Source organism: Fringilla coelebs, assembly GCF_963513975.1.
Source record: "Fringilla coelebs genome assembly, chromosome: 6".
Classification (NCBI taxonomy): Eukaryota; Metazoa; Chordata; class Aves; order Passeriformes; family Fringillidae; genus Fringilla; species Fringilla coelebs.
In genome coordinates this window covers 49,555,961-49,572,508 of record NC_140034.1, presented here as the reverse complement: position 1 = coordinate 49,572,508, position 16,548 = coordinate 49,555,961, and the positions used below count along the sequence as shown (strand labels likewise).

The following is a 16,548-nucleotide window of genomic DNA, read 5'->3' as shown; positions in this document are numbered from 1 at the left end:
GCAGTGGCAGGGGACAGTATTATAACATAGCTCTACCAGGGAGGTGCAGATATTGACAGGAAAAATCGTCTTCTGCAGTCTTCAATGGTTGTTTGGACACTAGGTACATATGAAAAGTCTGTGTGCTCTACTGATGATGAAAGTTGAGGAGAAATATTTCTTTTCAAAAAGGACCCTGACTTGGGAGCTGTGCAGATACATCAGAGCTTTAGCACACCTGTTTTTTTCACAGCTTTAAAATATTTCTCTAACGATCAAGTGAAACCAGCAGGATAAAGATACCAGGTGCTATTTCTTACTCCTTTCCACTGACCATTTCCACAAATGTTACTGAAGTTCCTAGGGAAAAGAAACTGCTACAATCATACAGGTTAGAAAGGGGAACACACAGAGTCACAGATTTTCCATAGCACATATATTTCCTTCCAACTTCTCTTTGTTCATCCAATAAAAGATTCAAAGCTGTTAGGAACAGAAACAGTTAAATGAAGAGACAAATTCTGTTTACAGACTATTTTCAGCAGACTTCAAAGACTTTGGCTTACACAGCACTGTGAGACTCAAAAAAGGACAATGTTAATTTTTTTCAACCTTTTCCAGCAGTGTTACTCACCTGGAGTATGTTAAGCAGTGGTTTATTCACACCATCTTCAAATTACTCCTAAGATAAATTCATTAAGAAAAAAAGATAAAAATGTTAAGACTCTCTTTTCCCTAAAGTATTCTGATTTACTACAGACGGATGAAACAGTATACCAGAGGAAACAGAAGATACACCCAAGGAAGGATCTACAGAGTTTCCACTCTAAACAAACAATTAATTTTGATAATACTGAAGACTTTCTCCTCATTCAGACACACAGTAGAACAACTGAACTTGGCAAATACTTTTTGTGAAATGTCCTGTCTTTACTGGGGCTTTTATACGCTAGCAAGCACAAAAGAAAAAAAAGGAAAGAAGTGAGATATATAAAGCTGTAACTTCATTGCAATAAAAATGATTGTTACTCAGCTACAGTATTCCAGCACTGTACCCTGTACAGTGGAAGGTGAAGAAGCCTGGTCAGTTTAATACAATGTAAAATCTTAAGAAAGCAAACCACTCTATTTCCTTATTCTGGGGTAGCTGGTTCACATGAACTCCAAGTCAGAGATACTTTGTTGGCCTTGCCTGGCTACACTGATATAAAAACTACCTGGGAACCGTCTGCACTAGGACTGTATCAAAACAAAGCTGCTAACCTACCTTTTATGGTGTTAAAAATGGGAATTAAAAAAAAAATCTTTGTAGTAGCCTAATACATGCAGGATTACTAGAAGCCTGCACAGACCTAGGTTCAAGGACATAATTTCTCTAATCTTTGTTTTCTTCCTTTGTTAAACAGGGGCAACAATGCTTTTTTTCTGTGGTATTGAATAACGGCCTTTTCTGCTAGTCCAGAAATAAAAGTAACTGAAGATAGTCTTTGTATTGATGTGCAGTCTGTCTTGTTTATGATAGAAATGACTTTGGTTTTAGATGGGAAGTGTTCTAAAAAAGCTTTTACAACAGGTTCAGAAATATAAAAGCCATTTCGGGATGAGGACCTCTCTATCCTTTATTTTGTTAGTTCTTGAAAGGGCTTTTTAAATGTTAGCAGCTACGACTGCCCTCGCTCAACTGATGCTCCCTTGTCAGCAACCCTTCTGTTGACATCTCTTTCTTTGCTCTCAGCTTGTCTCTCCTTCCCAACCCTTTAAGAGAAGACAAGTGGTTGGAATTGAACTTTTGGCAGACAGAGCCTCTAAAATGCATTGAATAAGTTTGCTGGGCAAGTCAGATTTCAGTAAAAGAGTTTCTTTCCTCACTTTCAGTGATATACACTTTCTTTCCTACACTTTCAGAATATTTTCCCCTCTTCCCTGTGGCACCCTCCATATATTGCAGTAAGCAAAGCTGCTCAGAAAACAGGAAGCATTTTCAGCTCAAATAGGTTGAGAGAGATGAAACGGTAGGGTAATGTCATGTTTCTATTTGATATAAAATAAAGCTTTTTGTCTAAAAAGAATGTAATTTAAACTGTGCACCTAAAGTAGGTGTATGTATACATATTTGAGTTTTTTCCAAGCTAAAAAAAAAGGCATTAATTTCCTTGTTAAGCTTTCTCGCAGACAGGTACTGGCAGCATTCCCTGCCTCATGGTGATAGCGACTTTGAGTATCAGAAGTTCATTAGTAACAATTAAACATTCTACAGCACTTGAGAAGAGGTTGATCCTCTTTTATAAGCCAATGTCAGTGAGCATATTACAAATTACAGTAGTCCAATTACTCTACAGCTAATATTTAGCACTTATACTTTGCTTTGAACACACACTCTGCAACTGATAATTAATTCTTAATGCTGGCATGCATGTGTATCCTAATTTCACAGATAAATCAGAAAAGCGAGATAATTTGCCAAAAGCCACTTAGTCTTGAGTGGAGTCAAGACTAACCAGGGGAAGATTCAACCCTGTATCCATGGCTTCCAAACCAGGGCTAACCACTATCTTGGTCACTATGTGATAGTTGTATTACTACAGCTCAGTAAATCTCTGCATGGCAAAGATATCCTTGCCACATTATGCTATGACAAATTATTTGGATGTCAGATCTGGTTCTACCCTATCTCTACAGAAAACGCTAAAACCCAATTAAATAAAAAAATAATTGTGCAGAATGTATATCAGGATCTTCACTCATGAAACTGCTTCCACAAGATCTTGTTAGGCCTCAGCTTTCCCACCCCCATCCCTTTCTATGAAAGGAAATGAGATCTCATTATTTCAGCAAGTATCATTTCAGCAAGTTTCAGTTAATTTCACTGCACTTCACCTCCTGCCATTCCATCTAATTATTTTCACTTAATTCCAGAACTATCTTTTTTTTCCTTGACAAGATTTTGTCTGCCTGAAAGTTTTTATAATGCTTTTTGAACTGTTGAGCTTCAAAACTTGGAAGCTCCTCATTCAAATGATTCTTCTGGCATGTCCTGTAACAGAGCTGGTGTGTACCTGCCCTGCACCCACACGGATGGTTCCCATCCACAGGGAACACCTGCAGCTCACCACAGCAGCAGCAATATATTGAAAACTCTAAAGGGATAATTGTACATGACAGCAAATAATTCTGTTACCTTACTTGTCATTTCAGCTCATCTCACTCTTACCTCATTGCCTCTGTTAATGACCAAAAAGAAACCTCATTGCTCCTCCCTCTAGTTCCTCCCTCTACGCAGGCAGCCATTTGCTTGAGGTTCTGTTTCTGCATCACAGCCAGTTTGTGCTCCAGGACAAAACCTCACCCCTGTGAATTGAATGTTACCTTCAGGACAGTGTCTTCAGAGAGACTATGGCAAAACAGTGGAAAACGCTCACAAATACTGCCCAGAATCCTTACCTATTGTTTTTGTCTGTACTCCAGAACAGTCCGGCAATTGGAGAAGACGTTTCTCTTTAGAAACTCAGTGTCCCTTCTTCTGAGAATAATGACATTTCTCTGTTGCTCAAAAGAATGCAGCAAATATAACACTGAATCCCAGCATGACAGGATTTTCAGAACTCCTTTCTTATCATTTATTAGTGTTACTGGAATTATATAAAGCTCATGAGTCACGCATTCTCACAAATATCTGTAATATCTTCAGGAAGATAAGCAAAACCTTCACATAACCATTCTGCTACTAGAATCTGCTTTTTTGTTAGCATTCAGATGACTCCATTTTTAAGTGATCCCACCATAGGTAGATGGCTGCCTTTTAATGTTTAGGATGTCTTTGTTTGGTAAGGTACCTCTTCCCTGTAAAAACAGAGCATTTTAAACAAGGGAGCAATAACCTAAGGGAGGAAAAAAAAATTGTAAAAGCCTCTCACTAAAATATCAGCCCCACATCATTATTCAAAATATAAACAAAAACAAAATTAACAAACGATTGGTCAGACACATACATATTAGTTCATTTTATTTGTCCCAAAAAAGACTTATACTTAACAATAAGCCACAACTAAGACACAGTTATAATAGTTGATTTGAGCAGTGTTATTTTTTACACCTTTTTTCCCAGACAAACCTTCTCTGTTTGTCCCACAAGGGAAATATAGCCATGAAGTTAAAATTTCACCCTTGTTTTTTTTTAATTGAGATACAGGTCTTTAAGCATAATAGTACAGAAACTCTAATGACAACTAAACTTTAAAAACAATAGAAAAATACAGTTTCACTGGTATTAGATTACCACAATTCTTATTAAGTTAAACAAACTAAAAAGACTGCTAGATACTACTAAAAATGGAGTTTTTAATTTACAAAGTAATATCATTTTCAGGGTTTTTTTTTTTTTTTGTAATTTTACTCCTCTTGTTAGAAACAATTTTTAAATGCTAAAACTTAAATTAATCCATTACTACAGCCTCTATATAATAGTCTGTACATTTAAATACATAAAATGAGGTTAAAGATGCAAAGATGTGATTCTCTTAAATTAATTATTGTTTCTGCTATTTATCATTGTTAAACAAGAACCACAGAAGCTGTAGAAAGCGAATGTAACTGTGCCTTTCTGATTGGTTTTGCACCTTGAAGCAGAGCAGTAACACAAACATGAAATAAAACATCAATATCCTAGTGCTAGTCTGTATAAACAGCCCTTGAAAATAAATATATTCTACATATATTTCATGACATATATAATATCATCATCATAGTTTGGGTTGGAATGAATCTAATCTGCTCAAAAAGAGACCTAATTAAGACACTAACTTTGGCTCTTTGTCGGAAAAAAAAAAAAAAAAAAATCACTCGTTTGTTTTAAATGTCTCCAGAGATGGGAGATTCCCTGGGCAGCCTGTTCCAGTGCTCTGCCAGCCTCAGTGTAAGGAAATTTCTGCTCGTGAAGGGGAAGTTTTTGTTCATGGCCATTGCTCCTCGTCCCGCACCACTGTGAAGAGTCTGGCATCCCCTTCTCGGCAGCCACCTTTGAGATACGATAAATCTGGGGACAGCGCATCAATTTGTGTTCCGCACACGTGTGGGGGTGATGGCACAACACAGGCGGCAAACAGCCAGAGGCCTGAGGGGTTCATGGGCACACCTAGAGGTGCGCACGCCGGGCTCCACGCGGGGCACACGAACAGAGACCGGCGGGCACTAAAGCGAGCCGAGCGAGGGGCAGGGTCCCCGCTCCGCCATCCCCGCTCCCGAGCACCGAGCGAAGCGGGAAGCGCCGGGCAGTGCCGGCACCCGTCTCCCGGCAGTGCCGCCGCCCGCCCCGAGGCGGGGCCCGGCCCGGCCGTCACGGCCGCGGAGGCTTCTGGGACATGCAGTCCGCGCCCGCCCGCGCCGCGCCGCCGCCGCCCGCCCGGAACTACCGGTCCCGGCGCGCCCCGCGCCCGCCCCCGCAGGAGCGGCTCTGGCAGGAAGGCGGCAGCGCGGCCCGGTCACCCAGCCCGGCCATGAGCTCCGCCAGGGAGTCCCAGAGCCACCACGGCCTCAAGCGAGCGGCCTCCCCCGATGTAACCGGGCGCGGGGCGGCGGCGCGGCGGGAGGGGGTTGGCGGCGCGGGGGGCGGCGGCAGGGCCGCGGCTCGGCGGCGGAGCCCCCGGCGGGACGCGGGCAGGCCGCGGCCGCCCGGGCGGGCTGCGGCGGGGCGGAGGGGCCGCTCGGGGCGGGCGGGCGCAGTGAGCGTGTGCTCCCGCAGGGCTCCAGCAGCTGGGAGGCGGCGGACCTGGGCAACGAGGAGCGGAAGCAGAAGTTCCTGCGGCTGATGGGCGCCGCGAAGGTGAGGCCGCCCCGCTGCCCATCGCCCCCACCGGGGCGGGCACGGGGACCGGGGTTCTGCGGGGCGAGCTGAGCCGAGCGACAGCAACCCCGAGCTGCCGGGCTTTGGGGCTCTCCTCTAGGAGGATTTGGGTTTCACCGCTCTTGGGTCAGCAGCCGTGTTACACAAAACCGCGCTCGGAAGTTGTCGAGTCCTGCGCCGCAGCTTCATCCCCACCCCACACCTTAAATGCTTTCGGACCAGCTTGTAAAATTATTTGTTGACGCTTCCGAGAGACAGGCCTTGTTACAAATTAACAAACCCACCTACTAGGTCTGTAGATTTCTCTGTCGCTGGAAAAGCTTTTAAAAGAGTGGTAGCTTGAAGACTAAACCACTCAAGTAGTAAACCTAGGGAATATTTTTGAAGAGAAAATATGCTAAAACTAAATTTCTATTACGCTTGCTGCAAAACTGGTTAAATGTAATAATGATTTTTTCATGTATAAAATGGTGGTTTAGTATTGCACTTTTACTTACTTTCAAAAAAAACCATTTTTACCTGTAGTAACTTATTTTGCTTGAATACGGTAATTTTGTAAGCTAAAATAGCTAACTGTGTTAAAGAGGTGAAAGTTTGGACTTTGTAGTGGACAGGGACAGTGCCCCATTTAAGCATCCCACCACCACTAATCTGAATATGTCTTGGGTACTTAATGCTGCTTGCTGTGTAATGCCAGTTCTTGCCTATTGGGACGCATTTGCTAATGAGCAACTACTGAGCCAATAAATTAATCATCACTGTGAAGGGCTTACCTGACACTGTGACCAGTCTGAAAGTGGGAGCATCGTAAGATGCACGGCCTGAACTGTTGCAGAGTGTCAGAGAAAGGGTACATGATCAGAACCTGAATACACATCCATCTAGCATGGTATAGTATAATTTTTTGTATCAGTGGCAAGAAACAGAGTGAAACAGAGCCATCTCTGGGGTCTGGGAAGAGCAAAGAGCGTGTAGCTGCTGGGGTTTCTTTTTCAGAAAATTCAGCAAAAGAAAGATGAAACAAGCTTACCTAGAGGCAGCAGCTGTTAGCTAGGAAAGCTTCCGGTCCTGCAGTTGGGTGGCAGGGTTTGACAGCAAACCTTTTCCATTCAAGATGTCCAGGATGTTGGCAGAGCTGTCAGTGCACCCTAAAGCTCCAAAACAAACTGCCTTTTCTTTTAGAAAGAACATACTGGCCGCCTTGTTATCGGAGACCACAGATCAACCTCTCACTTCAGGACAGGTCAGTTTATCCAAGAGCTGATACAAAGTTGGAAATCTAACCCTTATTTAGGAACATTCCAGTGCTCTGAGCTTGGTAGATATGGCAGGGAGGGATTTCAGGATTCGTGGCTGCAGCTGAAGATGGGTCAGGCTGTGAGTTGTAGAAGTTCCTTATTTCTGTTAGATTACTGACAAATGGTTTCTGTGACTGCACTCACTTGCCTTTTAAAGTCCAGTATGTGCCAGGATATTCAAACTATGTACATAGAAAAGAACAGGGGTTGATTTGTCTCTGACCTGGTTACCTATTGAATAGAAAGATCTCTGCCCTAAAGCAATAAGGAAAAAGCTGAAAAGCAGTGAGGTAAAAGCTGCAAGGTCATCTGCAAGATCAAGGCAATCAGCAATAATTGGATGTCTTGTAGGACCATGGTAACTCCTTAGCATGCTTTCTTGGGAAGTCAAAGTATATGGCACCAAGCTGGGTTGGACTGCACTGCCTGAGAGAAGCCTTGATAAAGCCTTGTGGAATAGCAGCTGTCAGCACTCCAGAAAACTTTCCCTCATATTCCAGAAAGCTTTCCCTGATGTGCTCCACTGATCATTTTTCACATGATGAAAAATTATTTGTGGCCCAAAATAAGCCTGAGGATTGGTTCCAGGTGCTGCTGCTCTTAGCTTACAGAGACTGAGAATCACTACTTCATACCTGAATTTCTAGGAAGGAACTGATGCCTCTCCTTGAAGTCATACAGAATCACTACTCATTTGTTAATAGCAAGAAGTTAAAATGCTGGGGGGGTTTTAACACTTCTTTGTCCAACATACGGCTCTAATTTCCAAATGAGGAAGTGTGGATTTGCAGTAGAACCTTTCAGCTTCACAGAGATACAAATTAAATTAGTGTTGTAGGCCTCCTGGAGAGAATTAGAGGTTATTACCTTTTCCAAGTACATAGGAACCTTAACTATTTTAGACCACTTACTTAAGTAAATAAAGGGGCTATAGAAGTAGCTCATGAAAATTTGTTTTTCTGCTAATTGCTAAGGATGGAAGGATGGAAAAATACAGAGCTGCTCCTTGTGATTTGGCATGCATGAAACAGTTTCAGATACAGCTCCATAAACAAGAGTGGTGCTATTGTCCCAAGGCATGATGCTATATCTGAGGGATGATTTCATCACAGTAATCCCACGTTATGTAGTGAAGGTCACAAAGTTTATCCTTGCTGGGGCATGTTGCAGTATTGGCTGGAAGCACAGAGAACTCACACTGATTACATTTACCTTGTTCTGTAGAACATAACACTGCATAGTGCAACTGGGGAATGCATCAGGTCTCAGGAACTTCCCAGTCCTCTTTGTATCAAAGCCATCCTGCTTGCACCCTTGGTACTGTTGCTTTAAAGTCTGATGGTTTGTATGCAGTAATACTGGATCTTAGTTTAGAATGGTTGCATTTAAACTTCTTGCCTTTGAAAATGTGACTTCCTGTAATTTGGTGTCTTTGTTAATTTGAATGACCATAACCAAAAGTACCCTGGACAATGCAGGGGAAGAAGACAAGAAAATGAACGAGGAGTTGGAGTCTCAGTACCAGCAGAGCATGGACAGCACCATGTCGGGGCGGAACCGGCGCCACTGCGGGCTCGGCTTCAGTGAGGTACTGAGTTTATTTCTGAATGATTTGGCTTTCACTTCACTGAGACAAGGTGGTACAGGGTTTAAAAATCCATGCAGACTTCCATGGTTTGGGTAAAAGGACAAACTTATTGCAGCCACTTGGCTGCTGTTTGTGTACACTGCGGTGGTCATAAATGCTTCTTGTTGTTCTGAGAAGTGAAGACTTCTGCTTCAGAGCAGTCTTGTTAGGACACAGAGTGACAGTTTTAATATATTAAATCAGGCTGCTGCTGAGCAATGTATAAGTAGGCAGGATAACCATCTGCATTGTTGTTAGCAGTATCATTGGATTACTTCAGCATTCTTCATGCTGCAGTTCGCTAAGTGTCCTTTCAGACGTCAGTCACAAAGGTGAATTCTGGATGGCCTAGCCTTCAGTTCTATTGTGTCACTCTGTGACAAATATTCCAGTGTCAATACTGGAATTACTGAACTGATGTGATCTGGAACTTCAGACTCACTGAATGGTGTCTTTAGCGTTTCTGCTGTAACTAAATAAACCAGGGGCTGATGAATTCATGTCACAGCTGGCATGATTAACCACTTCAGGGAGTTGCTTTCTGTCTAATAGTTTGTGTCTTATGGGCCTCTGTTTAGCAACATGACCCATTTTAGTACCAAAATGAAAGAAGCCATTAAGTGAAACAATCTCACTGGGAAATTTTAAAGGAGTTGCCTTTAAAATATTTTATCTCTCTCATAATCTGAACTTACAGTTTCAGGAAGATGAACAAGAAGAGGAGGCAGCTGGACACTCCTCTGATGAGAGTTCAGATGATTCTGAAAGTGGCTCTGATTCAGAGCAAGAGGAATCTGCAGAGGAGCTACAAGCTACTGAAAAACATGAGGAAGCTGAGGTTCCAGAAAACAAAAAAGAATCAAAAAGCAACTATAAAATGATGTTTGTGAAAGCCAGTGGTTCATAACTGCAGATGTAACAGCTTTGTATTTAAAGTACAGTAAGCCTTATTGTTACAGTGCAAAGTGGAGGACTGCTACAGCACAGATCTTTGTATTTTGATTTTAAAAAGACCCTGTTAGATGACAAAAAGTAGTATTTGCTTTCTGTTGCCACGGATAACATTTTTATGGGCACAGTGATATTACTGGTTTTTGTAAAGTGTATAAAATCCTGGATGGAGAAATAAATTTGTTTTGTTCCTGCCCAATCTTTACAATGTTATCTGAACTATCCCTTCCCTTATTCTATGCCAGATAAGGAAGCTTCATGTTAGTGGTTTATTCAGTTAGTGCCCCCAGTCTTGAATTTTTGACTATTAAGATTACATGTGAATTACGTGATGTTGCATTAGTTGTAAAATACCAATATCAGCATTATTCTGTGATGTACTAGAGCTTTAAACAATGATTTTGTCTATAGACGCTAGTGTTGGCAGGGCTGAGGAGAAATTGCTCACTTTTGTGACAGCGTTGATCACTGTACCCATCTGAAGTCCTACAGCAGTTGCATAGAGAATATGTTTTAGAAAAGAGTAATACAGCAGTAGGCTCTAATTGCTTCTTTGGCTTTCTAATGAGGGGGAGGAGCTGTAGTTGTTTCTACCTTTCAGTATAAAAGAGTGATTTTTTGAATTACTGGTTCCTGGCTAGAGCATTGGGCTGTTATTAAAAATAACACCTCCCAGAGAAACCAGTTTACTTTGAAAGAGAAAGTATACTTTGATAATGAAAAGGATATACAAATCATTTTAGCTTTTTTAAAATATAGAATAAAGAGTTAAGTATGCGAGCCCTTCTTCCTTTTCTCCCTGCACATGCATCACTTGGAGGTCTGAGTCAATTAGCACAAGACTGTATCTGTCAAGTCAAGCTGATATGCCTAGAAAGCCAGGAGTTCAGCAACTCCTCCCAGCAAGAATTAAACACATCCATTCCTCTGCAAAGTCATTGCATTCATGTAATGAATAAAATTTCAGAGCTTTTTAGACTTTTTTCCTCTTAGTACATCAGACAGATCACCTGCCTCTCCTGGCTGGGAGAACAGGACATCTGCCCTGTACCTCTGGTACCTCCACAGCAGTGTTCCAGGAGACACTCGGGGTGCTCCTGGGGACTCTGTTTCTGTGTACAATTCCTGATGTGCAGACAACATTTCCAAGCCAGTCGGCTGAAGGAAAGCAGCAGTTTGTACTATCATTGCCTAGTTGAATGTAAACATTGCAGCATCAGCTACTGGAGGAGGACTTGGAATAAGTATGGAAAAAATAAAAGTAATATTGTAAATAGAAACTGAGTGTAGATTTTGATTACTGTGTTTTAGTACATCTGCATTTTATACAAGCTCTTCCACTCATCCCATTTCAAGAACCATGTTCCAGCAGCCACTAACAGTCGTTTTTACTTGATTTGCATAGATTTTTCTGTTTTCCCAATACTGCAAGCTTCTAATACATAGGGAAAAAATTTGAGTAGCTTGTGCATTGTGAAGAGAGAAAACCTCACCATGACTTAGGAAAGCTGCTCTTTATCTAGGAAAGATAGATGCCTAGAAAGGGAGATGCCTCACTAAGAGATCAGCTGATCACTTTCCTAATAGACCCATTCCAAGTTTTCCTGGTTAGACACTCAGGCTGAACTCGAACCAGCATTTCACTGTTGAAATCATTTAGCTGCGGCTGCCACTCACCTCTCTGCCTTCTCTGTCCCAGCAGTGCTGCTCTCTGAGCTCTTCCACCAGGATGCAGCCATGCAGAGATTCATGGTGGGATCTGGAAAGACCCAGGAAAAGCAGATCCAGCTGGCGGGCCCTGCACAGCTCTTTACCGACAGACAAAATGAGGGGCTCTCCTACTCAGCCTCTTGCATCCCTGATTAGGCCATCAGTTTCAGTTATAAATAAATAGAACACACAAAGATAAAAAAAAATAAACTGATTAAACTATTCTAGATACAGTTCTGACTGGAAAAAAAAAAAAAAAAAAGAAAAAATCAGCAGGGCTTCCATCTCCCAAAAGTAGAACACCAAATGTGAACATCTGATGAGATTTGGGGTAACATCTGTGATGCTGACCTAAGACTCACCTGCTCAAAATAGGAAGAGTTATTCTACACAGTCTTGTCTGTTTCTGCCTAACATTTATAAACATTCTAAGAACTTGCAGACTGATCGATGAAGCAGCATAAGCTTCTCCCTACGTACCATGAAAGGCTGATTTAGCTCAGTTTGTACAGTGAATGTTTCGAATCAGGAGTCAGTTTTAGCAACATTTGCTACAACAGTATCAGCAGTAGTGGCATGGATAGGAGCAGGATGGTTTCAGCTCATTGGAGACAGGGGACAGAGGAAAACTTAAAAGTCCATGTCTTGGTTGACTCCAGGCAGCCCTTTGCTTTTTCAAATTGGTATGGAAGGAGCTGCCAGAGATGACAGCAGAACACATCATAAGCAGCCACTGACACACAAGAAGGGCAAGTGCATTTGTCTATTAAAACAAGATTTGTCCACTGAAATTCCTCAACTCAAAGACCAGTTAATTTCCATCTCAATAGAAAGGCAGAAATCTGCCTGTTCCCCTACACCTCAGGAAAGGACTGAAGTTAGGCCACAGAGGGTTGTCACAGAACAACCATCACATCTGCTAAGTTTTCATCTGTTTCTAAACCACGCTGAAAATTTGCTTACGCAAAAAGCAATTCAGGTGCATTCTCGCACTTGGCTTTGGAAGACTGAAAACACCTGAACAAGGTCAAATACACTGGTGTGCCTGCTCCCCCTTCCATTTGCCCTGGAACCAGGAACCCCTCCAGGTGAGCTCCATCACAGCCCCTGTGCCCACGGGCCTGGCAGTCACCACAGAGGGTGCTTCTGAGCCAGGTAAAAAGGGATTCTCAACATCCTACAGGAATTCTCAGAGGCCAAGGAAACCAGATCTGTAAGTTGCCCTGTAGTTTCTTGCAACTGCTTTGCAGTTTACTCTCCCTTTCTTCCTGAAGAGGAGGCTGACAACTTGATTCCTGAAAGCACAATTTATAGGCCAGCTTCAAAGCCATAGGTCCCACTAAGGCTCTGGTTGGGGAATTCACATCAAAGACGATGTGCACATGTTGTTCTGATGCCAGAGAGGACGGTTGGTAGAAATCTCCGTGGATTTGCTACAGTCCCCAGTACAGGGATTAAATTATGCACTGAAGCTGCCTCTGTAAACTGCAGGAGACAAAGAGAATAAGTGGCAGTGCAATATCTCATAATCAAAGCCTGGCACGGCTCTTTGCATCAGTCTCTTGGAAGCTGTCAGGGGATTAAGAGAAGGGACCATGTGTCAAGGTACCCTCAACTGAAGGGACAGAGCAAAAGTTGGTTTTGTTTGCTTTTAAGCCTGTCACCTCTGCACTTTTCCTGAGAAAAATATCTTAGTGCAAGAGGTGTACAGCATCATGATGGGAGGTGAGTTTCCTTAGTTTTTGCACAGCATTAAAGAAACACAATACTTGGTAATACTTGATGTGCAGGTGCAGAAGGAGCTCACACTTACAGTTTGTGCTATGATCTATCCAAACCCAGCACCATTTATGGTGGCCATATGAGGATCCAGTGAAGAAAAATTAAAAGGTAAGACTGAAAAGAACTTTAAATGCTGTCTAGGAAAAAAACACAGCAACTGGCAATAGGAAAGACAATTGTCCTGCTACCAAAAGACTACACTGAAGTCATCATTGATTCTCCTTCATCCACTACTACCACCAATATCCCATTCCCTTGTTTGATTCTTTCACAAGGTATTTTTTGTACTGGGACATAAAACATTCTAATTTCCCAGCTATTCCTTCTTACCTTCTCCACTACAACTTAGACCAAGTCCTTTCATGGAAGCATTTTGCTGCTGTCCAAGTCTAAGTATTTGAGCTCTTTGCATCTTTTTACTACGTCTCATTTCCCACCACCAGGCTGCTCTCCACCCTCGCCTTCAGCCTCTTACTTACACCTTGCTTTCAGATACATCTCTGCCATGATTTTCTACAATCTCACTACTCACCTTGAATTTCTTAATATCTTCCTTCTTTTAGTGCTTCCTTATGCTACTGCTCCTGGTAAGAGGATTCAAGAAAACATGATTGTCCTTCAGGCTTCCATCTGGTAACACAATTTCACCAACAGCTGCCCCAAAAATGCTTATTCTGTTTTCTTTGGAGGTTGTTTTCCACTCTCTGTAAGGCAACCAGGAGCACTGGCATGTAAATAACAAGTCAACAGTGCTCAAATGTGCATATACTTTCTATATGCACTTACTTTTTACACATATTCAATACTTTCTGGTTTTATTTACTTTATAATTAGCACTTGAAGTTATTCCACCATCTCCCAGCAATTTCACTGCAGCTTTTATAATCTTACCTCCTTCTTACATTTACCTGTAGTTTAACATTCCAAGTGTGGTTGTTGCACAGGATACCTCAACAGACTTGTATTAAAAATGCTCTTTAAAATTCCAGAGCTTTGAACTAAAGAAATATCTCAAGAAGTTTTCATGGAAAGTTCATTGCAGTTGGTTCAATTCAGCTGCAGTTAGATGCACCTTTTCAAATAATGGGGAAAAAAAATGTAAAGGGGTCAGACCCAATCAATACAGTTGTTCAAACAGAATTTCAGGCACTGTGATGTGGGGATTTTTTGTGCTCTTTCTTTGTACTGCTCCACTATGAAGAAAGGTTGCTTTTGCTAGTAGAGCAATAAAAATCTTAGCCTTTTGAATACAGCCAAATAACCAATGGGAATCTTTACCAGGTGTGGAAAATATAGCAATTTTTTCATGTTTTTCTTGTGCATGGCTTTGTTCTTTTTATAACCACGCAGTACACGGGCACCCAGACACACACAGCACAAGCAAACACTTTAAAATACCCACAGACAGACATAAATCAGAGGGGTAACATCACATCCTGCCTTCTGCATCTTCTAAGTTTTGACACTGGGTAAATCTGGTCTTTCCTTCATAGAACATCCAGAAGTTAATTGCTAAGACACCTGGGAAATAGGTAGTTTCCTAGAGGGGAACAGATGCTGATATAAAAAACATACATATATATATATTTGAAGATCTGGAAGTCAGAGGAGTAAATGGTGCAGGGGGAAAAACAATGGTGTTAAGTACCAGAATGGGTTGGGAGTGCTCTCCCTTCTCAGAACACCAACCCCTCCCTCCAAAGGCTGTGGGTTACCCAAGACCACCCTGGATGGGCTTTAAGGGCTTTTGAAATAGCAGCACACAAGTTCAGTAGCATCCTTCAGCAGCTTTTCCTTCCACACCTAAGATACTCTTCAGAAGAGAATCTCTCAGTAGTTTCCTGAAAAACCTTTGTATCTAACTTCTGGTGGGTTTTGTTTGTGGGGGGCTTGTTCTTGTTAGTGGTGTGGTTTTTTTTTCTTCCCAAGTGTTCCAAAACAGCCTGGATGTCTCTAAGTACTGCTTACCTGCCCAGTCCTTTAAAACAAACAGCATAATACAGATGCACAGACAGTCCTACAGCTCAGCAGGATTCCTTGCAGCCCAGCAATCACACAAACTTAAAAATAATAGTGAAAAACAGGGGTGGGGGCTGTTGTGCAAGTCCAGAAAGGTGAAAGAGGTGCCACTTACAGCTATCAGGCTGTACTTTTATAACTGCAGCTGGGCAGTAAACATTTAGTAACTTTGACTGAAGAAATTGGAAACTTCAGTGTATGGGAAGAGAATTCAGCCTCCAAAATTTTTGCTTGGTATAAAACCAGCACAATCAAAAGAACTGACACTGTTTTCTAATGAGTGAGTTCAATTAGTCCCAAACACTTTTCTGTTCAATAGGCAGAGGGGAAAAAAGTCCACTTTCTGACCAAAATTATACTGATCTGCAAGTTCACTTTTTTTTTTCTAGTTTTAATATTAGAAAGTAGCTGGTAACACTGAAAAGAGCATACAGATTAAAAGAAACAGAACTGAAAAAGGAAATTGACCCAAATTAAACATTCTATGCATAGGAAAACTAGTTATACCTATTTAAAAACTACACCCATCCTTACAAAAGATGGTCATTAAGAACAGCATTTCACATATTTAACAAAAAGTTTTGGAAGAAAAAATACCTTATCATTTTTTCCCAAATATGGGATTAACTAGGGACATGACCAAAATCTTTCAATCAAGACTGGTTTCGTTGAAAATGTTAATGCTGTAACTGTTTAGGGCAAAATCCTTTTCTTCCACACAAGATTGAATGAGCAGATTTTGTGTGTGTGTGATCAAAGAAAAGAGAATAAGCATCTGTCCCATCCTGCAGAGCAGCACTGCCTGTGCTCCTTTCCCTTCACTGCCTTGTTGTGTCCCACAAAAACGGGATGAGCACATCCTAAAGGAGCTCAGCTCCCAATTTCTGCAACTCACATCCAAAAGCCAAGGACTCACAGCCTCAAACACTCACCCTCAAGTTTGTGCAGTCAACACTAAGCCACAGAAACACTTTTAATTGGGTTTTTTTCAGAGGAATTCAACATGTCCAGTGCTCCCCATCAACTTGGGTGGCTTTTGAGGGAATTGCTGGAAAGTCAAATGCTGCCAGTGAGCTGCAGCTTTGCCAGCGCCCACCACCTTCCCCTCAGCCAACACCCCACTCTTGCTATTCAAGAGTAAAGACAGATTTCATCAATTGCTTAGAAAACATTTCTAAAAGCAAAACAGAAAATCAACTAACAATAATAATCAACAACAAAATGTCGAATTGGTGTGGAGAGAGCCTTCTTCAAACCCCAGTAAAATAAGTGCAAAACCGGGGAACTTCAATGGGATTTGAACCAAAGAAGAGCAAAATGTGATAAAAGCACAAATGACTCCA

At 41.8% G+C, this 16,548-nt stretch overlaps 1 protein-coding gene across 1 annotated transcript; it reads left to right on the top strand.

The window, feature by feature from the left end:
- Nucleotides 1-5,419: 5,419 nt before the first annotated feature.
- On the top strand, nucleotides 5,420-10,933 carry LOC311155099 (small acidic protein). The gene is made up of 5 exons (XM_084208009.1): nucleotides 5,420-5,531; nucleotides 5,717-5,797; nucleotides 7,001-7,061; nucleotides 8,595-8,704; nucleotides 9,441-10,933. The coding sequence occupies exons 1-5, from the start codon at nucleotides 5,472-5,474 to the stop codon at nucleotides 9,648-9,650; spliced, it is 522 nt and encodes a 173-aa protein (XP_084064135.1). The 5' UTR covers nucleotides 5,420-5,471; the 3' UTR covers nucleotides 9,651-10,933.
- Nucleotides 10,934-16,548: the final 5,615 nt, after the last annotated feature.